Source organism: Eublepharis macularius, chromosome 1, assembly GCF_028583425.1.
Source record: "Eublepharis macularius isolate TG4126 chromosome 1, MPM_Emac_v1.0, whole genome shotgun sequence".
Classification (NCBI taxonomy): Eukaryota; Metazoa; Chordata; class Lepidosauria; order Squamata; family Eublepharidae; genus Eublepharis; species Eublepharis macularius.
This window is the reverse complement of record NC_072790.1, coordinates 240,469,901-240,491,384: the sequence shown is the minus strand read 5'-3', so window position 1 is coordinate 240,491,384 and position 21,484 is coordinate 240,469,901. Positions and strand designations below refer to the sequence as shown.

At 52.7% G+C, this 21,484-nt stretch overlaps 1 protein-coding gene across 1 annotated transcript in view; it reads left to right on the top strand.

Annotated features, from left to right (window-relative positions):
* INTS3 (integrator complex subunit 3) overlaps nt 1-21,484 on the top strand; it is a 140,239-nt gene that overhangs the window by 29,264 nt on the left and 89,491 nt on the right. The window contains exons 2-3 of the mRNA XM_054995062.1: nt 299-382; nt 3,267-3,350. Of these exons, the coding sequence (XP_054851037.1) occupies nt 299-382; nt 3,267-3,350 (168 nt within the window). The remainder of the gene's footprint in view (nt 1-298; nt 383-3,266; nt 3,351-21,484) is intronic.

Genomic DNA, 21,484 nt, shown 5'->3' with positions numbered 1-21,484 from the left:
TTTCTGATGAAAGAGGACTCTTGAATGCGTATTCCCTGGAAATCCTTTTGGTCTTTAGGATGCCATTGGGCTCTAATCCTGCTCTTCTTCCGCACACCCACACAGCAACCCACCCGAAACTCCCTGGTTACACGTGGCGGGTCCCCCTTGCCAGGGGGGTGAGCGGCCACCTCAGTTCCTGGCTTTCCTATTCCTTTCACACCCATCCTCACCAAGGGCTTGTTGCGCTTGGCCTGCCTGGCTGTGGGCGATCTCGTTCTGTGCCGTGACCTGCAGGGTTTTGCTTTCTCCATTCCAGAGGCTGGAAAGGTGCATGGGCATCGTGACATCCCTGACAAGCGGAGTCTCGGAGAGGGAAGCCAACGACGCTCTGAATGCTCACGTGAGTATCTCCTGGTTGGGACCTGGGGCACTGAGCCTTTTCCTTCACAGTTGAGCGGGCTGGGGCCCTTTGCAAGGGTGCCGTGTTGGTGTCGCTCGCTTATACTTCACTGGGCAAACCTAGCGGATGGGCCTCCTTAAAACCCTTGCTGTGTGGGGAGGCACTTAAGGCTTGCCCACGATAGGGAGCTCCAGTCGTGGATCGGCACCCACGCCTTCTGAGACAGGCATGCAAACATCCAAAGGGAATCCAGCTCAGCAGCAGCTAGCCTGGCAGAAGGCTGCTTGGCTGGCCGTTGTGGCCATCGCACAGCCACCTACACGCAGGCCAGTATTTGGGCCATGCTGTATGATAGAGTTTTTGTAAAGTTGAGTCTGGGTTTCCGGAACCAAACTCATTTCCCCCACAAACGCTGCAGGGAATGGCATTTTAAAAGTCCCCAGGAGCCCAGTTGGGCTCGATACGGCGGCGTAGGGGGACAAGGGCTCATGCCTTCTGCGTGCCGTTTTCTTGAGCCATAATAGTGGGGGAAGGAGAGTCGTATGCCCAGTTTTGGAGTTGCACATGGGGTATTCTGTGCATGCCCAGCTCCCAAAATCGGCAAATTACTCACCTCCCCCAGCCATTTTGGCTAGAGAAAATGGCACCCGGGGGGGGCGGGCAGGGAGGCTGGGGCCCGTCGTCCTCCTGCTCCATCATAATGCCTTTCCTGTGGCTGCTGGGAAGCGTGGAGTATTAGTAGACGGCCTGCAGCAGGGAAAACCCACTGCCGACAGTAGGTTAGGTGCTCCCTCTTTGGGAAGCCCACTGATGCGCCACTCTCCAAATCGTGCTTGTGGGAATCCTGGCCTTGCTTGGAAGCCCTCTCAGAGCTGCCGCGGTGAGAAGATCAGAAACGGCAGACAAGATTCCTGGCAAGTTCATGGGACCCAGGAGGATCCACTGTCCCACTTCTTTCCTATAAGGCATGCCTGCACAAAAGACGCTGAACCTAGTGGTCTTATAGGGTTGCCACATTTTTGTGGCTGCTTTTTTGGAAGGAGCTGATACCAGTGTGCACGCGCAGAGCTCAGTGGTGCCACGCCTCCTGCCTCTCTTTGCTGGCAAGTTGAAGGAAGCGGTAAAACGGGGAAGGAAGGCCACTCAGTTGCAAAGAAGGTTCCTCCACAGTTCTCTCCCTTCCTCTGTTCGCTGCCCTGGCCACAGGAACTTGCTGAGTCAGACCATTTGTGTATCAGAGTCAGTATTGTCTACTCAGACTGGCAGTGGCTCTCCGGGATCTCAGGTCAGCCAGAGGCCTTTCACATCACCTACTGCCTGGTCCTTTTAACTGGAGATGCTGGAAATCGAACCTTCTGCGTGCCATTCAGTTGTTCTGCCACTGAGCTCCAGCCTCTACCCCAATCCTCGACACCAGTGGGGTCATGACTGTGATGTCCTTGCAGATTTTTTAGTCCAATGCTGCCACCTAAATTAAAAGTGGTCCTGTACCTAGGAAGGTTGAAGACCTCTAGTTTAGGCTGTCCTGAGATATCTTGAGAAGGCATTGTGGAATCTTCTGCAAAACACAGAACAAATACCTAGGGGTTCCTCAGCAGGCAGGTAAGTGGTTCTTAGGGATGGAAGGTTTGAGAAGCGCCTCTCTAGAACCAAAGCTTTTTCTGAGATTCAGAGGAGGTCCCCACACCTGGGTATGACGGCCAGGCCTAAGGAAGATGGGAGAAGAGGGAATGTTTTCAGTTTGACCCTGAAATTCTTCACTCCGAGTTCTGCCACTAATACCCTTCTAAATCAACACAATGCTAGCGCTTGCCCAGCGGAGGAGAATCTCTGTGCGTGCATCATGCCTTTAAAGACTGGCAGACTCGAAATCCAGGAGTGAACGCTTGATTTCTGAGCGGCACTCTTTGATTTTCCAAAGTCCGGGCTTCTTAAAGGTAAGGCAGGCCTTTGTCCTAAAAGAATGTGGGCAGTTGCCAGGGGGAGGGGGCAGCCGTTCTCCGACTGTCTGCTTTCCCACCACAATCAATGTGGGAGGAAGAATGGTAAGTCTGCCTTCTGTGAGACTGCAGCGAGTCATACACAAAACATCTTTGTGTTTCTCCACTTGCGTTGACACCTTCATGTTCCTCCACTTGTGTTGATCAATGGTGCTGGAGAAGCAGCTCTAAAGTATTGTCTTGCGGGGTTCTCCCTCCCCCATCCCTGGATTCCTCTCCTTTAAAGGTTTTTTAAGCACATCAGAGAGCCACGTCCGCCACTCTGGCTGTCTCAATACCTGCATTTCTATACACACTCCCGGATTTTAATTCAGTTCAACTTGAAAAGTTTGTCTCTTGAATGTTTGCGTCAGTGTTTGAACATCTGGGCCGATTCCAGACAGCCCCCTGCCTTGCGAAACGTCGCGCGTCGTTGTGCAGAAAACGCGAAATATCGCGTTTTCTCGCGCAAGAAAACGCGATATTTCGCGTTTTCTGCGCAACGACGCGCGACGATGCGCGATGTTTCGCAAGGCAGGGGGCCGTCTAGAATCGGCCCTGCTTGGAGTCCTTGCTTGACCAGTCATAAGAACAGGAGAAGAGCCCTCCTGGATCAGTCTGGTGTCTAGTCCTGCATCCCGTTTCTCGTTACCCCCGGAAGGCCAACAAACAGGGTGCAGAGGCCTTCCGTTGATGCTTCCTCCTAGCGCTGAGTTTCAGAGGCTTCCACCCTCTGAATATGCAGGTCCCCTTTAATCATCATGGCTAGGAGCCATTGGTGGACCTCTCTCCATGAATCTAATTCCCTCTTCAGGCCGTCTTTGCTCACGGCTGTCCGTTCTCCCCGCTTGTCTTCCCCCGGAGCAGAGCCTTCTGTTGATTGCCTTGCTTTGTTGGTCCCTCAGGTGTGCAAAGGAGCCCCCCAGCACGAGGAGATCTACCTGGGACTCTTCACCCTGATCCTCACAGAGCCTGCTCAAGCTCAGAAGGTAAGGGCGCTCTTTGCTGTTCCAGCGCGTGCCTTGCAAGTTTGCCATTCGGTGTATCTGTCCACTGACTCGACAGCAAAAAACTGCCTCAAGGAAAGAACGCGTCTGTGCAAAGAAGCCTCTCTGAGCCATTCTCGAAACATAAGTGTAAAGCACTGCAGATAGGGAGAGACCTTGAGGATTTGGTTACCTGATTACAGAGAGAGGGCACGAGTCTCTTCCATGGGTCGCAAAGGCAGTGTTGCTTCCTGAGGGAGGGCAGATTTACTTTAGGTTCACATCAGTCCACACAATATGTCATGTTTCGGCTGCCACAGGTGTTCAGAAACAGTTACACGAAATCCGAGTAATAAATGCAAGGTGGGTGGATCCATTGAATAAAATTTCGTATGCAGGCAGCCCATCTTGATGGCATTTCTGTCTGGATTCCTTTTTCTAGTACTGTATCGCTCAGTTAAGAGCTGGGCGTCTGCTAATGATGGCTGCGCGTCATCCCTGCAGGCAGGTTGAATTCTGCAGCTGCCCGTTTTCTAGGAGTGCAGTAGAGACACGTTAGTCTAGGCAGTGCTTGGCGGCTGCTGTCAAACAGGCTGCTGCCTTGGGAAACAGGTGTGTACATTCGTATGCTCCGTAATGGAATGCTCCCAGAATTCCATCCCGTACGGTATTTTTCCCCGTAATTGGGCCTCACAAACCTTTTTGATTCATTCAGCGGGAAGCACAACTCACGCAGAGAATTGCTTTCCAGAGAGAACGCTAACCTCAGAAATACGGTAGAACATGCAAACGATGCACCGATTGATAGAAGCAGGTGGGCAAAGCTGCCCTACCACCTCCATCACCACCCCCGGGATCTCTGTGGGGCTGTCCCCTATTTGCCCAACATTGGCTACCCCATACGCAGCAGCATTCAGTTTGCCGCTGGCCTAAAGCATTGGCCTGTTGACTGTCATCCTGTCTGGCGAGCAGAAGAAATTTGAGGAAGTCGTCTGCACAGATGATCGGAACTCCACCCTGGCAGTAAGGTTGAAGGGGTATTTGACTCGGGTACAGAGTCGACATGCACAAACCAGTTTCCAGCACATTTTATCACCCTTTACTTATATAGACTGCTCAGGGCTGAAGTGGGGCAATTCTTACCGGGTCTAAGGAGATTTGTGTTCAGAAACAATTACAGAGAATGCCAAAAAATAGCTAGTGATTTGACACGCACATACTCACACATACCCATTGAAGTTTTTTTTTCAAAAGGACTCAAAAACGGGGTTCGGTCCCACTTAGGATTCAACCATTTGCCTTTGTTCACTATCTGAGAGCAATTGCTCCCTGCGGCGTATTTCCTAGTAACTTTACATGAGGAATATTGCTCTTCCCAGCGGTTGCCAGGTAAAATTTACCTAGTGATTGCATTTCTACAACCTGCTATGGGGAATTCATGTTGGGGGTGGTCCTGGTGGGGCCAGCTTGCCTGTTCCAGTTCTGGGACCGAACCTATGTATTGCAAGGGCATTCTTCTGGGGTTCGTACATTTTAAAAATGTGCAGCATTCTAAGAGAACCCGGTCAGAACAGAGGTTCTGTTCCGCATTGGGGGGTGGGGGGAGGCCACAGGCCACAGGCCCAGGAATAGCAGGTCGGGTAAGCTGGCCTTCTCCACCCCTTGAGTGATAGGGCGCTAAAGCTAGTGCCAGAGGCCCAGAGAGGCCCCTGAGCTCCTTTTGCTGTTTGATGGGTCTTAATGCTGCCTTGAAGAACAACGCCTGTCACAGATTGGGCACTTGTCAGCTTCCCTCAAGTTCTGATGGGAAATGTAGGCATCCTGGTCTTGCAGCTGTAATGGAGAGCCAAGCTGTAAGACCAGGACGCCTACATTTCCCATCAAAACTTGAGGGAAGCTGACAAGTGTCCAACCTGTGTCGGGCGTCACTTGTAGCTTGGCTCTCCTGTCTCCTGGCTCTCCTACGGCCCCCCTCCCCACCTTAAGCCCAGCAACTTAGCAGTGGGAACTTCATCCAGCTGTGCACAGAGGACAGCACTGGGACGTGTTTGGCTATGAAAATTGCAGGGGCTGGTGCGTGCGTGTGTGTGTAGACTCCGCCGGAAACTGCCCGCTCCTCCGCCTGCCAGCCTCTTTCTTTTAATTAAAGTTCTGCTCTGGCAGTGGAGAGGGAGCTCTCCCCCCTCCCCTCCCCCTCTTCATCTCGCGCCCGGAGTTCAAAGCCTTGCCTCCTCGCTGTCTTCCCACCGAGCCAGTCTCCTGGAGCCCCCCCCCCTCTTGTGGGATTCTGATTTATTCATGTAAATGACGCACCTATCAGGCCGTGTTCCTTTCCTGTTAATGAAACCACGGTGTTAGTAGAAGCTTGTGGAGCATGTCACAGTAGCAGGGATTTAAGCAATGGTTTGCTGTCAGGAATAATGAATCAGATGTCATGTTTTCTGCCCGTTTTGGTTCCCCCCCCCCCCTTTCTTATCTGTCACCAGTGGAGCCCAGTGCTATCCATAGACTCCATGGGATCACCCTAAAGAGACCCCCTCAGTTGAATCAAGTTCTTTAGGATTTAAGCATTGCCTTTTCCACGCAAAGGCCCAGCTCTGCAAAATGTGAAGAAGGAAGCCTTTGGAAGCATGCCGAGTTCTTCTCCTCTCTGGCCTTCCTCACACAACCCGTCCTGTCACATTTCTATCGCACCCTTCCTCCAAGAAGCTAGAGTTGGCACAGGTGGCTCTCCCGTCATTTGTTCCCATGTTAACCCTGCGCAGAAGATTAGGCTGCGAGAAAGGGAGTGGCCCAGGGTTGCCCAGTGAGATTCATGGCTGAGTGGTGATTTGAACCTGGCTTTCCCAGGTCCTAGTCCAGTATTCCCAACCAGTAGTCTACGGTGCGGACATCTTTACTCTCTGCTCTCCTGTCCCAGGACAGCCCTGCCTGTGACCTTCACTCCTCGAGCTCCACCAGCTTTAGCCATCCAAAGGTTTGGCGTTTCCCAGACTACGTTTGCCTCTTTCCCCCTTGTGCTTGCAGCTGCCTCCAAGGACACCAGCTTTGATACCACTTCACTCACTTTCCTCAAGTCCATAGATTCAGAGGAGTTGGCCATGTTAGACTGTAGAAGCAAAATAGTAAAGAGTCCAGTAGCACCTTTAAGACTAACCAGCTTTATTGTAGCATAAGCTTTCGAGAGCCACAGCTCTCTTCGTCAGATGCATCAGCTCTCTTTGTCATGCATCTGACGAAGAGAACTGTGGCTCTCGAAAGCTTATGCTACAATAAAGCTGGTTAAGTCTTAAAGGCGCTACTGGACTCTTTACTATTTTCCTCAAGTCCCTTTCACATGAAGCCTTTGGCATAACCATTTAGGTTACCTTTCCTGTCCTGAACTTAAACTTAAGAGTTGGTAACAGGGCATGGAAGCCTTTTGTTATTTTTTAAAAATCGTGTTAGGCTTCCAGCCCGCCCTCCGCACAAGCGGGTTACAGCAAGTAAAAAATACATTTTAAAATCAAATAAAACCACATCAAATAAAACCATCTGTTCGGCCCCTTACATATCCCCGTCACCCTCTCTTTTCCATGTCTTGGATTTTAAATTGTAAGTTCTTTGGGGCAGGGGCCATGCATGTTGATTCACATCCATCAGTGACATCATAACCGTGGAAGGGCCACTTTTCACAGTGCTGCCCCACCCTTTCTTCCTACTCCCGCCTTCTGATGCTGTCTCTCAGGCGGCTTCTGAAGCGATTCAGAGGATGAAAAATAAGCACCCCAGCACGTCTGTGAAATCTACCGTGTTCAACCCAACAGTGGTGGTTTTAGGCCAGGGCCCTCCTCCACCCCACCCCCCCACCCCCGGCAAGAACACCGTTTAACATTTGCAAAGCTGCAAAAGGCCAAGCAGCGCCCCCACCCACGGAGAGTGGCTTTTGAGGGGCAGTGGGTGAAAGGGACCCCAGAGCCCTGTGGGCTTAATCAAAGGGCTCGTTCAGGTCCTCATTAACTCTCCAGCGGAGAACGCGGAGAGCAAATCGCCTCCTCTCCGGAATGGTGTGACATTTAGCAGCGCAAATTAACATTAATACAGAAACCGGTTAGCAAATTACTTCCTGATTCCCACCCACCCACCCCTTCACTGAGCAGTCAGGAGGCATCAGCCTCCACCCCTTCCTTTTTCCTGGCTTCATTGCTCTGCCCTTCTAACGCAGGCTTAGAAAGAAAACACACGTTCCTGCGCAGCCCTCGTTATTAGCGGCCCGGCAGTTCTCTCTCCCCCCCTCCCTTGAGCCCAAATGTGGACTCTGCATATGGCTGGCTTTATTTATTTATTTTTTAAAAAGAGCACAGTCCATATAATACCTTTTATTAGAGCCAACCCAGCAGCACACCACTGTGTGCAAGCTTTTGAGCTCCCTGGATTTTCAGCCTGCCAGATGTAACAATAAAAAAGGCGGAAAGTGCACGTGTATGTGTGTGTATGGGGGTAGATCCAGCGGAGTTAGCCGTGTTAGTCTGTAGTAGCAAAATCAAAAAGAGTCCAGTAGCACCTTTAAGACTAACCAATTTTATTGTAGCATAAGCATTCGAGAATCAAGTTCTCTTCGTCAGATGCATGGTACAGAAACTGGTCAAATATAGAAGAGGAGGGGGGAGGAGGGGAGGAGAGAGAAGATGCAATTAGGGGGGAGAGGGAGGGTGCAACCAAAACATTCCTTTGCTAGTATATGTAAACATCTCCTTTTGGTTTGGGGATCAGTTGGCTTGGGTGAGGCTTCAAAGGAGTTTGCAGCAGTAAAACAGCTAGACCATCCAATTCCTATGCAGTATAAGCCTTCGATAACCACAGCTCTCCCCGTCAGATGCATCTGACAAAGAGAACTGTGGTCCCCGAAAGCCCACGCCAGTATGGGGGCTGGCTGGACTTGTGTGACCGCCGGAACCAAGGCCTGCCGTGGCTGGTCTCTCTGTCTTTTGATTCCCCCTCCCCCACACACCAGCTGTGTAAAAGAATGAACAAAGCTGCCTTTCCCTGAGGTCCGACCGCTTGTCCGTCTTGCTCACTGTCGCTGACTTGCGGTGGCTTCAGCCCTCTTGAGGTCTCAGGGCTTCCCCGGCTGTGCTGTTGGAGATGCCCCTCCGGCTGCGGAGGCAAGAGGCCGAATCTGACACATCTGCTTGCAAAGTATGGCTGTGAACTGCGTCCCCTGGGGTACAGCCTCTGCCGAAGAAATAAGGAAGCTGCCTCACCAGGCTGTTGGTTCCTGTTGCCCGCTCTGGCTCACCGCAGTCCCTTCCCCAGCTCTGGTCTCTGAGAACGGTTAACTCGGAAGTGCTGGGAGTCGAGTTGAGGAGTTGGCTACATGCAAAGCAGGTGTTCTCCCACTGAGCTGCGTTCCCTCCCCGTGGCATAAGTAATACAGAAGCAGTCTTCTTGTCCTCCGGTGTCATAGATTTTAAAAGTTTCCTGTGAAGTCATCAGACGGGCTTTGGAAAGGAAGCAGAGGAGCAGCCCCTTGGATGCAGGACCGAGCACTTGCCCTTGTTGCGTGTATCGACCCCCTCCCTGGCAGAGCTAGCGAGGCCCATCGGTGGACCCCTAGCTGCTGAGGCCTGTCTTTGTGTGGAGGGTGAGTGGGGGAGGGTGAAGCAGGTAGCTCGGGATGTTCCGAAGGCAAGAGGGAAAGTCTAAGCGCGTACACGGCTCTGCGAAGGGTTGGGATGCTTTACTTTGTTTTAAGTGCTCTCCTTGTTCTGCATCTCCTCAGTTTGGTTTGCAGTTGGTGCTGTTTCTTTTTAGATTTCTGAAACCATACCTGGCAGGTGCTTATGTGGTCTTTACCCTACCCACCCGTACTGAGCCCCGTGGCGCAGAGTGGTAAGTTGCAGTACTGCAGCCCAAGCTCTGCTCACGATCCGAGTTCAATCCTGGCGGAAGCCGGGTTCAAACAGCTGGCTCAAGGTTGACTCAGCCTTCCATCCTTCCAAGGTCGGTAAAATGACTACCCAGTTTCCTGGGGGTGAAGTGTAGACGACTGGGGAAGGGGAGGGCAAACCACCGCATAACAAAAAAAAAAGTCTTCCAAGAAAACGTTGTGATGCGACATCTCCCCCATGGGTCAGTAATGACTCGGCGCTTGCACAGGGGACTACCTTTACCTTTTTACCAACCCCCCACCATGGCCAGGGGCAGGCAGCATCCTCCGGCTCCTCTTGCTCCTTCCCCTTCCAGTGCAGCTCTGTACCCTTCAACAGATTCTGACTCTGTCTTCTCTGTTTCTCCTTGGGCAAGCAGCTGCAGTGAGTCCTGTTTGTGTCGACTACCAGTGTAAGCCTTTCCTTGTGTTGCTACCCAGAATTTTTGCTCCCCAATTACCCATTCAGTACTCTTGAATGTGCCACCGAAGCGTCATCTCTCTGTTTCCCATGGAACCACCTGGTTCTGTGCCCCAGAAGGGAAGTCTGATGGAGCTTTGACTCAAAAACTCATGCCCTGGAGATCCGGTTGGTCTTTGAGGTGCTGCAGACTCCAGTCTTGCTCTTCTACTACAGACCAACCAACGTGGCTATGTTACCAGAACTGCTCTTTATTATAATGGGGAATTAGCTGTAGCAGTCTGTAACTATTAATATTAAGCGAGGATCATAACCTATGTTTACGGAGGTCCCGATCCCAGACACTCTAGTGAAAAAGAGGCAGACAAGGAGTAAGGTCCAAACACGTGTATTGAGTGTAGCGTAAGCCTAGCTTGCACAATCATACAAAGAACATACAAGGTCGAAGAAATACAGAGTAGGAAATACAGAGACGTTCGCATTAGCTGGTTCCCAACGATGATAGGGGGAATACTCACTTATCCTGAAGCGAAGCAGAGACACAACAGCGAGGTGGCCCAATGCCAGCACTGGGACCACAGACGGACAGCAAGGAAGTCTGGATAGGAATGGCCTGAGCACCGAGTGGTCTGGGAGACCAGCTTAAATACCCCAAAATGTACCCTGGGGCTGGTGCTGTACTTGGTGGTTCTCACAGATTAAAACAAAGGGTCTAATGGGTCACTGAATGGCTTGGATGGGCCACTTTGGTAATCAGATTGTGATAAGTGACACCTCAGGAAGAGGGGACAAAAGAGGGAGGGGGAAATCCAAGTGGGCTGAAAGGATGTTCCAGCGGACAGGGCTTGTCCTGATGTCATCAGCTTCTGGAATGCGGAGGTTTCTTTGAGATGCATTCTCTAAGTGCTTGGGATGGTCGGCACTTAGTTCCTTCTCCGGGGCGGCTCCTAAGATATGCAGAGCGGGGCGAGGGGCTCTCGCTGCGGACGTGGTGTGCCCGCTTCGCCGAAATGGCTTCTCAAAGCAGTCTTCTTCCCAGGGTCTTCTGGCTGCCTGAGAACATGGATGCCGGCTGGGCATAGCTGGGGCTGGATAGCAGGCTGCCCGGTAGCGAGGGCAAGCTCGGCGACCGGCCCGCGGGAGGCTCCAGGCGGGAACTGACCAGGGAGCGCCTAGCCAGGCTCGCTGGAGGTTTCCCCGGCAGGCGCCCGGCTGCTAGCAGCGGCTTGGGCCCATATGAGGCAGGCTTCCATGGAGGCAGCGGGAACAACACTTTAAAACACAGTCCAAGGCAGGGAACAGGCACGGTCCGTGGCAGATGGCAATGCAGGCACGGGGCACACTTGTAATAAAGTCCAAACACACACTGGGAATTCCAGATACAGGCCAGGGCAGGGCTTGCCCAGGAAGAGAGTCCTTTGTGCAGTTAACCAAACATGGAGTCAGTAAACTACACAGTCTATTGCAGCAGGGTAATTGACACGCAGGCAGGAAACTGACACGTGTATCGGAACACACACACGTGCAAAGCAATCTTTGGTGCAGCAGTAAAACAGCAACGCAGGAAACTTTAACACAGTTCATAGCAGGCTTCAAAGCAGGGGAGGGGGCCTACTTGGCAACAATTCCCCCCCTCGGACACCCCGGGACGTCTGGCGCGCGGGTCTCCGAACTTGACTTCAAAGGCGAGGTGGTCGGCAATGTCCGGTGGTCGAGCTTCGAGCGAAGGAGTGGGAAGGGAAGGAGGGGGAGGCGTCACTCAAAAATTTAGTTTGGAGAACCACCTAACCGAATAAGTGCAATTTAGATCAGCCAATGGGCTGCAGGTCTCTGGGTTCACACCAGGGGGGTGTGCTAAGTGCAATTGTCAGAATAAATAGTAATAATTCATAGCAATAGTAATTCATAGTAATAGGCAGCAATGATCAATTCATGCATATAAACAACAACAATTCATGTTTGGGTACATTGATCAATTCATGACGGGAGGTAATTCATACGGAATTCATGGTGGGTTAAAAGCATTAAAACCAGGGGTAATTCATATACATGGATTAATTCATAAGCATAAGATTTAAAAGCAAAGACAATTCATGGTTCAATTCATGAATGCAGGGTTAAAAGCAATTCATACAAGGTAAAAGTGAAATGTGCAAGCAAGGCATAGACCAATTCATCAAGGGTTGAACAATTCATAGATAATTAAAACCATAAATACGTAAATACATAGGATTAAAAGCAATGATTCGGGAGGTTAAAACCAATAAAAGCAGCAAGAGTAAAAGCAAGTGCGTGGAAACAATTCATGAGGGGTGAGCGGCGGAAGGGCTCATAGGGGGTCAGAAAAATAAACTCTGCAATTAAAAGACCAACTCATATAGTCAGATTAAAACCAAATTCATGGGCTAGAACTGCCTCGGCGGAGGGAGTCGGGTTAGGAAGGCAATTAAAGGTTAAAATCAAATTCATAGGGATAAAGTTCATGGGCGCACTTGCAATAGATAGAGAGAGGGACTAGTTCGGGGCTAAATTCATGAGAGTAAAATTCATGGAAGCAATGGGAAGAAATTCATAAAACAATAGAGCAACAAAGATCACAGACGGCTCAGTCCGCAGTACAGCTGCTGGACTGGGTTGCATATTTACAAGAACAAGCAAGCTTAGTCCATGTGCTCCAAAACACACTTCCACCCCCCCTTGCTGTCTGCGTCAATCCGCAGAGCAGGGTCGGCAGGCGGCAAGAAGGGCTTCAGGCACACAGTTCTAGTCCTCATGGCGGTGGCGTTGCTGGCGGTCGTTTGGAGAAGGGCCGTGGGCTGGGAGGCAGAGAAATATGTCCCCCCCTAGTCCACAAGAGGGCCTCGGAGCGGTGTCCGGCAGCAGAGCGTCCATGGGGCCGGTGCAGGATCCGTACACATAATAAAATACAAGCATAGTTCATACCAGCACAAGCAATAAAACAAACAAGGGTTAAAGGAGGGCGCCAAGAATAACCATTAGGGCAAGAGTAGGTCTGGATTATAGTGATCCAAACGGCAAGACAGCTGGAGTTGCTGGAGCTGTCGGCGGCTCCAACAGCCCAAATAAATTAATGAGGCACATAATAAAACTTGGAAGGCCAGAATAACGACGATCGGGTGCAAAGCCAAATTGTAAATTCCAGTGGCAGTGGGGCTCCAGCCAAAGAGGGTTTCCCACCACGAATGCTCGCCGGTGGTCTTAATCCGCTGGGCAAGATCCAAAATCTCCTTTCCGTTGTGGGACACAACCAAAGCAGTGGTGTCCCCGTCCCTCTGGATGCTCTGGAGGGTGCGGTGGAGCTGCGGGTGGGTCAGGAGCTCATGGATTAGCTCCAGACCGATGCCAAGGGAAACTGGCTTCACATAACGATAGATGGAGGGTGCCACCAGGATCTCTTCTTGGGTCCAGACCGGTACCGTGTAGGTGAAGTCGCAGGCTGCCACCGAAGACAGGTTGCAGAAGCAGCGATTGACTCCCGGGATCACGGGCTTGAGCTGGAACGAGTTCAGGATCACAAAGTCGCAGGCCGTTCGCACGCAGGCACATCCTTTTCCAATGTAGACCACAGCGGAGCTGTTCTCCTGGACGACCTCGAAAGGGCACTCGTTGAGGGCGTCGACTTGCGGGGCTACACAGGGGTGATGAGGTGCAAAGGCTTGGTCTTGGCAGATGAAGCCGGTCTGGTCTCGATGCTGGCACCCTTGGAGGCTGACGAGCTGCCATCCGGTCGGGGTGAAGCGGGCCCAATGGTCGGGGTGGCGGGCGTAGAGGACTTCGGTGTCGCTGACTTGGAGTCCCAGAGGCACGACTGGATACACGTGGAATGACTCGTGCGCACTGGCCGTTAATAAAAATAATTTAAGCTCCTGGGTGGTCGGTGAGAATGAGGAATTTACGAGAGACCACCAGGATTCAAGCTCCAGTTCTATGGGTGACAATTTGGGCATAATCAATCTTTTAATTTCCAGGGGCAAATGCCCGTCCGTGGCTTGCCGAATTAGCCCCATGGCCACAGCCTGGTTTAATTGTTGGGCTTGCATACATGCCATGGCTATTGACACGTTGCGTTCAAAAGACTGTGTCCCTTTGAGCAGCAGAGAAAAATCTCTTTCAATTTGACTCTCCCAGTTAACTAAAATGGAGCTGATCTCGTGTTGCCCATTTGAAATGGAATTTAGGGACTGCACCACCGGTTTACCTAAGTCGGAGATGCTAGTCGTGACATGGGCAAACTTATTAGCGAGAGTCTCAATATTGACCGAATCCATGATTGCTAAGCCTCCGGCTGCAGGAGCAGTCCAGTCGGCAATGCTTCGTCTGGCACGCGAGAGAGAGGGAGAGGGATTGATCCACAGTTGTAGCCATGCATTCCAACCCTTGCTACCGGCCTCCAGATAGGGAGCGCACTGCGGCAGCCTCTGGGTTACATTTAGCTCAGCTAAGTCTATGCGGATCTCTTTTAAAGACATTTGCGGGCGGACTAGAACTCTCTCTCGAATGTCAGTTTTCAAAACATGGGAGCCCACTATATGCGTGCCGCCTTGGCTTAATTGTTTATTGCTAGCAATCAAAGGGTCAATTTGGATGGTGTGGGTCTCCTGGGTCCGGATCAGCAGGGAGTAATTGCCTGGTTCGTGAGTCAAATTTACAAAGAGCAGCCCAAGCCGGTGAAACTTCTCTACTAGGGGCTTGGTTTGGCATTCGGGCGTCTGTTGAACCAGTATCCAATCGGGTGGGCCGTGTTTGGCTAGGTCTTCCTCCTTTACAATCCAGGTCAGGTTCTCCCAGCGTTTTATAGCGAAGGAGAGAACTGCGCCTGAAGGGGGCGTGATAGTGACAGATGCAGATTCAGTGGCAGTGGTGCCTAGTAGGATGGTCATTCTGAAGGGGTCTCCTGCCTTCCATACTGCGGCCGACACTAAGATAACTTCACAGTATGGTCCGAGAGCCTCAGTGACCAATGGCGAGGTTTCGAAGTCGGCAGGGGTGGTATATCTGTCTACCACCGGGACTGCGGTGGGGGCTGGCCTTATACGGGGAAGAAACATACATGGGATCGGAGCAAGTGGTGACACTGTGTCAGTAGGTGAATAGCACACTAGCTCTTGGGACAGAGTTTTTACTCCCACACATAAAATAACAAGCTCTGGGGGCCGGATCCACTGCTCTTCGCAACTGCGGAAGTTTGTGCGATCCGTGGGGGTGGTCATATTGCTCTGCTGCACAACTTTGCAGACCATCATTTCATTTCCTGCCAGGGTATTAATACATCTCCAGTGGGGGTAGGGCATTAATTTGGACGGGCGTCCCTCTATTAGGGCGCCTGCCAGCACGAGCAAACACAGAGTAGCCAGGTGCCTCATCTCCTGGCCTTCCTTTTTCCTTTTGTGGTGAAAATATCCTGGGGAGACCTGCGGATATAAGTACAGGCTCCCTGAGTTTATTGCAGCAAAATAAATGAAGTAAAGCAGGGAAAAAGAAGGGTGTATTTCTGCCAGCACTGTATGTTAAGCGGGGTTCGAACGAGAAGTCCCAGAGCACTAAGCGAGCCTTCCAGCTTGTTGCTCTGGGGAACTCCTGTGCGAAGGTTTCTTTCTAAAGCGTGTATATTTCAGGGGGGACGTCTTTACGTCGGGCAAGGGTCGGCTGTGCCTTAGGCGGGATTATGCAAACTCGCCCCAGGGGTCTCTGGGTGCCTGAACTATGTGGCCTCCAGGTGCCCCTTGCTCGGCGGCGAGTTACTTTTATCTTGCGGGCTGAGAGCTATCGGTCCGGCTCGGCCTGGCCTTGCCGTTTTAAAGCGAAAAAAAACTAAAGAGCGGCTTCCATTAACTATAAGGGTTGCTGCAGACGGGGGCCCTCGCTTTAATTTTTCAAAAATAGGCCTTCGTCATATGTTTGCAGGACAACCAATTTTTGGGGGGGGGACTCCCTCGGGAGGCCCCATTTTCTGGTTTAAAAAAAAAGGTACACCGGGCAAAAATAAAAATACACTGAGCAAAAGAAAAATGCACTGAGCCAAAAGAAAAATACACGGAGCAAGAGGCATACGGGTGTGGGGTACTTTTGGGTTGCCCTCACTTGTAAGGCCTGGCAGGGTTTCATTAAAACTTCAATATGTCTCCCCCCCTTCTTTTCCCTTGTGCGGTACGGGCAAGGGAAAAGATTACGTGGGGCGGGCGGCTGCTGGCGGAAAGGGCCGAAGTGGAGCCGAAGGTGCTCGGCAGCGTTTATCGAAAAGCGGCGGAGGCGGCCGAGATCTGCCGGCGCCACTGGGTCTGGGCTATTTGGGGGTCATCTTGGCGCAGGGGATTCTGGCTATGTAAATGAGGTACGCTGCCCCTTGTGCGTGGCGAACGCACCTCAATAACATATTCCAGAGGTCACATATTTACAAAATACTGGCGGGACTTTTACTTTTGCACTAAAGCGTACTAGATGGTGGCGCCGTATAGCAACTCACCATGACGAATATGAACATTAGTAAAAGAGGGATGTTGGGCTATCTGGGGGTCCTTTTCCAGGGGAGGCACGGCCCTCAAAGCCAAAGCCGACCATCATGCGAAAGCGTGGGTCTGGCAGGTGAGACCCCGAATCTACGTAGATGCGGGATCTTCACCAGCACGGCGGGTGATATATTTTCGAATACAGGGATCACCTTATTTGGTGGTTCCACCATGTTCGAAAGAATACATTCACCTCTGGGCTAAAGCCTCTCCAACCACTTTCACACACAGCAAATCTCTTTTGCCTGTGCAATTTTTTTCCGAACATGCGGCTTACAATCCAATTAAGAATCACTTTCGGTGGTGGTCCTATTTGGCTTTGATTGCCGTGTCTTCTCCTAAGGGTCCCAACTGTGGGGCCCGCCTAATGAGGTCAAAGAATAGAACTGGAAAAACTTTTAACATTTACACCGATATCTACATATTCTACTATTTCTTTTATTCTAAGGCTACAAAGGTCTGGTCTAAGGGGACACACGGTATCTCTGGCCCAGGGTGGAGTGATATCTGGCGAATCACTGGGCAGAGGGGGGCTGGACTGGTGGTGGTTCCCCCGGGGTCGTACACAGGAGGGGCGGTTTGCAGCGGCTTCCCTTTCCATTCTTTTAACTGAGAGGCATGAAAGTATTTTAGCCACGTTCCTCCTGTCCTTCTCTGGATGGCTACCTGATAGACAGCTGGGGAGACTCTTTTTGTGATAGGGACTGGGCCTTGCCACTTGGCTGCTAGTGAGTGCGCCTTTTGCGAAAACTTCCTGTACAGAACGAGCTGTCCTTCCTCCCACTGCCTGGGGTTCCTGACCCATCCCAATTTGCGGTCCATATCCTTCTGAGCTGTGCCCAACTTCTGGGCCACTTGCATGTGGACGGCGTGTATGGATGAGAGCAGGTCCTGGACCCAAGCATCATTAATCACTACAGGCTGCATATCGGAAGGGAGCTGCGTATCTAGCCAGAAGGCTTCCGGGAGCTGCATTCTTCGCCCTGTCATTACCATATGGGGTGTGAGCCCGTGAACTGCGGTAGTGCCTCTAATGGCCATTAGGATTATGGGGAGTTTTTCATCCCAGTCTCTCCCGGAGGAGCGAACCATCTTGCGGAGAGCCTCCTTGAGGGTCCGGTTGGTTCTTTCTATGGCGCCTGAAGCTTGAGGGTGGCCGGCTATGTGGAACCGTTGCTGGATGCCTAGTGCTTTACAAAGCTCCTGTGTAACTTCTCCGATAAAGTGTGAGCCTAAATCGGAGTCCATGACTCGCACAATGCCCCATCTTGAAAAGACATTGTTGAACAGTAGTTTGGCTGTGGTGGCTGCATTGTTGCGCTTGCACGGAAACGCTTCGACCCATTTGCTAAAGGGGTCTATGACAGTGAGGCAGTAGCGATTGCCGCGAGCAGTGGGGGGAAGGGGGCCGATAAAGTCAATTTGTATGCGAGCCCAGGGTCCATCAATTCTCTGATGCTGGAGGGGAGCTCTAGGTCCGGTGGGGTCTGCATTAACCATAGCGCAGGACAGACAGTTGTCTACCCATTGCGCTACTTCGGTGCACATGCCAGGCCACCAACCAACCTCTTTTACCCTTTCCAGAGTCAGATCCTTGCCTCGGTGTCCCTGCTCGTGGACAAACTGAATTAAGTCAGCCCTAACTTCCAATGGCACTACCCAATGGCGTTCGCCGGCTGTATCTACTGCCCAAACTATGCCTTCCTCTTCTCTGATCATGAGTCTCCCTGTCTGATCCCTTCCTGCGGCTAGGAGGTCAGTTATTTCTGGGTCAGATCGCTGCAGTTGCGCTAGGTCTAGTGTTCCTGCGGTTCCCTGAGCTTGGCTGCGGGCTTGTGCCCGAGTGGTGACAGGGCGGAGGGGACAATCGGTGGCTGGTTCCGGTGGGGGAGCACTTTCAGTGGCGGCTGCCTTGGCTGCAAGGTCTGCCTGGTCATTCCAATAAGCGGTCTCTGAGTTCGTCTTCTGGTGTCCCTTGACATGGGTCACCTGCGTTGGGCCTGAGCGAGACTGGAGGAGTGCTGCTACTTGCTGCCATAGCTGTAGGTGGGCTACGGGTTTCCCATCGCTGGCTCTCCACCCCTGATTCTGCCACACCGGGAGCCAGACCGTGGCGGCTTTGGCCGTCCAATCCGAGTCTGTGTAAATGGCAAGTGGGCTTTCTGGGGGCTCAAACTCAAGCACCGCCAGAAGCGCTTGCACCTCAGCCGCTTGGCTGGAATGGGGGCGGGCTGGACCTTTGAGGGTATGGGCGTCGCTCACTCGCACGGCGCCGTAGCCGGTCCGAGGGGAGCCTCCAACGTGAAAGGAGGAGCCGTCACAGAACCAGCATGTGAAGCCGTTCTGTCGGGCTTCCTCTAGCGGGACTCCCCAAGTGACTGGCCAGACAACCTGTGGTGGCGGGTCCAGGGGGCACTCGTGCTCGGTCCCGGTTACCAATAGGCCATAGGGGGCTGGTGGCTCAGTGGTTTCCTTTTTGAATTCTACTCCGCGGTTGACCAGGGCCAGGGTCCACTGGGCTATGCGAGCGTTTGAAACTTGTCCGTCCTGTATCTTTCCCGACAGGATATATTTGAGGGGCGTGTGAGTGGTTTGCACTATTGTACGTGAACCTCCTATGATAAATTCCCAATGGGTCAGACTCCAAACCAGAGCAAGGCATGTCTTCTCGCATGGGCTAAACTTAGTTTCTACTGCGGTTAGGTTGCGAGAGGCATAGGCTACTACTCTAGCGGTTCCTGCTTGCTGCTGGGTGAGCGTGGCTCCTATGCTCTTGTCTGATACTGCTAACTGGATAAAGAAGGGCTGGGTAACATCTGGATGGGCTAGGGCCGGGGCTGCGGCCAGACTGCGCTTTAGCTCGGCTAAGGCTGTCTGTTGCTCCGGTCCCCACTCCCAGGGAGTGTTCTTCTTGAGGAGAGCATAAAGGGGGCGAGCTTTGTCTGCAAAGGACTCGATGAAGTCTCGGGAGAAGTTAAAAGTTCCTAGAAGGGCTCTGAGGGAGGGGACATCGGTGGGTGCAGGCAGCTTGGAAATGACCTCCATTCGCTGGGCGTCCGGGGTGCGACCCTCGGGTCCCAGGGTCAGACCCAGGTACTTGACGCTGGTCTGAACCAATTGGGCCTTTTCCCTGCTAGCCTTGAACCCAGTCTCGCGGAGGAGTTCCAGGACTTCCCTGGTGATTTGGCGGGCTAATTCTTCCGTGGGGGCGTGGACTAAAATGTCATCCACGTAGCTCAGTACGTGGGGCCTCGAGGAGGGTTGGAGGTGTTCCCACATCTGAACTACATGGGCATGACAAATGCTGGGGCTGGAGTGGAATCCCTGGGGTGTCCGCTTGAATGCGTATTGCTGGCCGCGGAAAGTGAACGCGAACTTGTACCAGCAAGACTCATGCAACCGGATGGAGTGGAAAGCATTGGCCAGGTCTATGACCGAGTAGAACCGGGACCCAGCGGCAATGGCCGTTAGGATCTCATTATACTTGGCCACAACCGGGGCAACTGGAGGGGTGGTGGCATTCAGGGCACGGAAGTCGACCGTCATTCTCCAGGTCACTCCATCTGCTTTCAGAACTGGCCACAATGGGGCGTTGCAGATGGACTGCATCGGGAGTATGACGTCCCACTCAAGGAGTCCTTCTATAGTCTTGGCTATCCCTGCCTCAGCTTCTGCTGGGTACTTGTACTGTCTTTGGGGAGGGGGGTCCTTTCCTTCAATCAGGACGCAGGCGCCCTTCACTATCCCACACTCGGCCTTGTCTGTCACCCACACTTCGGGAAAGTCCTGAGCCCAGGGGTCTCCTGTGATGGGGGCGAGAGGAAGGGGGGCCTTGAGGGCTGCGCATCGATGGACCGCATTAACAAAGTCTGGGCCTCCCGGGATGCGCCACAGGAGCCCGTTCGCTAAGTCAATGGTCAGTCCCTCGGCACGGAAAAATGGCATGCCCAAAAGTCCATCGTCTTCTCCCCGGTTTGCGCACGCCGAAATCCGGGTGGCCAGGTTCCCAACGGAGAGGGGGATATCCTGCCAGACCGGGGATTCCTGCGTGCCGCCTCCAAAACCGGCGAGCTGCATGGTTGTGGGGGTCTGGGTGCCCTTTGTGACTAAGGCGGGCCGGAGTATATTAAGTGAAGCTCCGGTATCTATGAGGAGGGTGGCAGGCTTCTTCTTTTCCCCGGGAGTCCCGATCCCTGCCTTTACTGTCGGTCTCCCCCATGTGTCCGGCTTTAGTTTGGCAACTATGCCCACGGAGGGAGACTGGGACTCGGGGCAACCCTATTCTGATCCTGCACCCTGATCGGTGGAAGCGGCGCTTCCTCTAAAGGGATTGTTGGGGCTCGGGCGTTCCCGAACCGCAGCTATCGGGGGACTCGAGAAGGGAGGGTCTGGCGGCAAAGGGGGCGCCGACGGAGGTACTGGGGGCTGCTGCTGGTCTTCCCACTCCATGATCGCCTTCATTAGAACGGACGTGGGCTTTCCGTCGAAGAGCTCCATGTTCGCTCCAATGTTCTTGAGGCGCATCCAAAGTTCCCAACGGAGGGAGTCCCTGGACTGGGGCGTGCTGCCGCGGTCCCGGTAGCCCTCGTGGTCGCCCTGCGATGCTCCCCAAGCATTAGACTGATCTGGAGGCGGGTAGACCTGATGGTGGTACGGGTGCGATGCTCGCGAGTGAGAAGGGGCTATGGGTGCATCCTGTAGTCGGGGCTCGTGGGGTCCCTGCTGGGAGGAGGAACTGTAACTCGGGGTAGGCGCAAAGGAAACTCCCGGACGGTAGTCCCCCGGTCCTCTTCCCCGGTTAAAGCTACTGCTCCTTCCCCTCAGGATTCCTCCCCTTGCCTCCGGATACGGGCTGCGTCCCTGTGGTCGGTACTGAGAGTGGGGGCCATGATTGGCATAGGTAACTGCACTAATCGGCTCGCTTTCCTTTCTACGCGAGGCCGGGGACTTCACATGGCGGATGGCGCCGGTCTCTCGCAACAGGCCAGCAATGCTCCTGATGCGGGATTCCAGCTCTCCCCATGTAATGCTCCCGGGCTCGACTCCTGCTAGGGCTAGGCGAGTGGTGCTGTTGAGTCCATCTATGACGGCCCTCCTGAATTCTAAGTCGTCGAAGTCCGGCATGTCGCTCAAATCTAAATCTACCTCGTCTGCTAGTTCGGCTAGGAGCTGTTTCCTGGCTAAATATGCCTCTGGATCCTCTCCGGGTTTTTGAGACTCTGCAATATACAGGGCTTTTAAACTCTTGGTGGGCCACAGGAAGGCGCACAACTCTTTCATG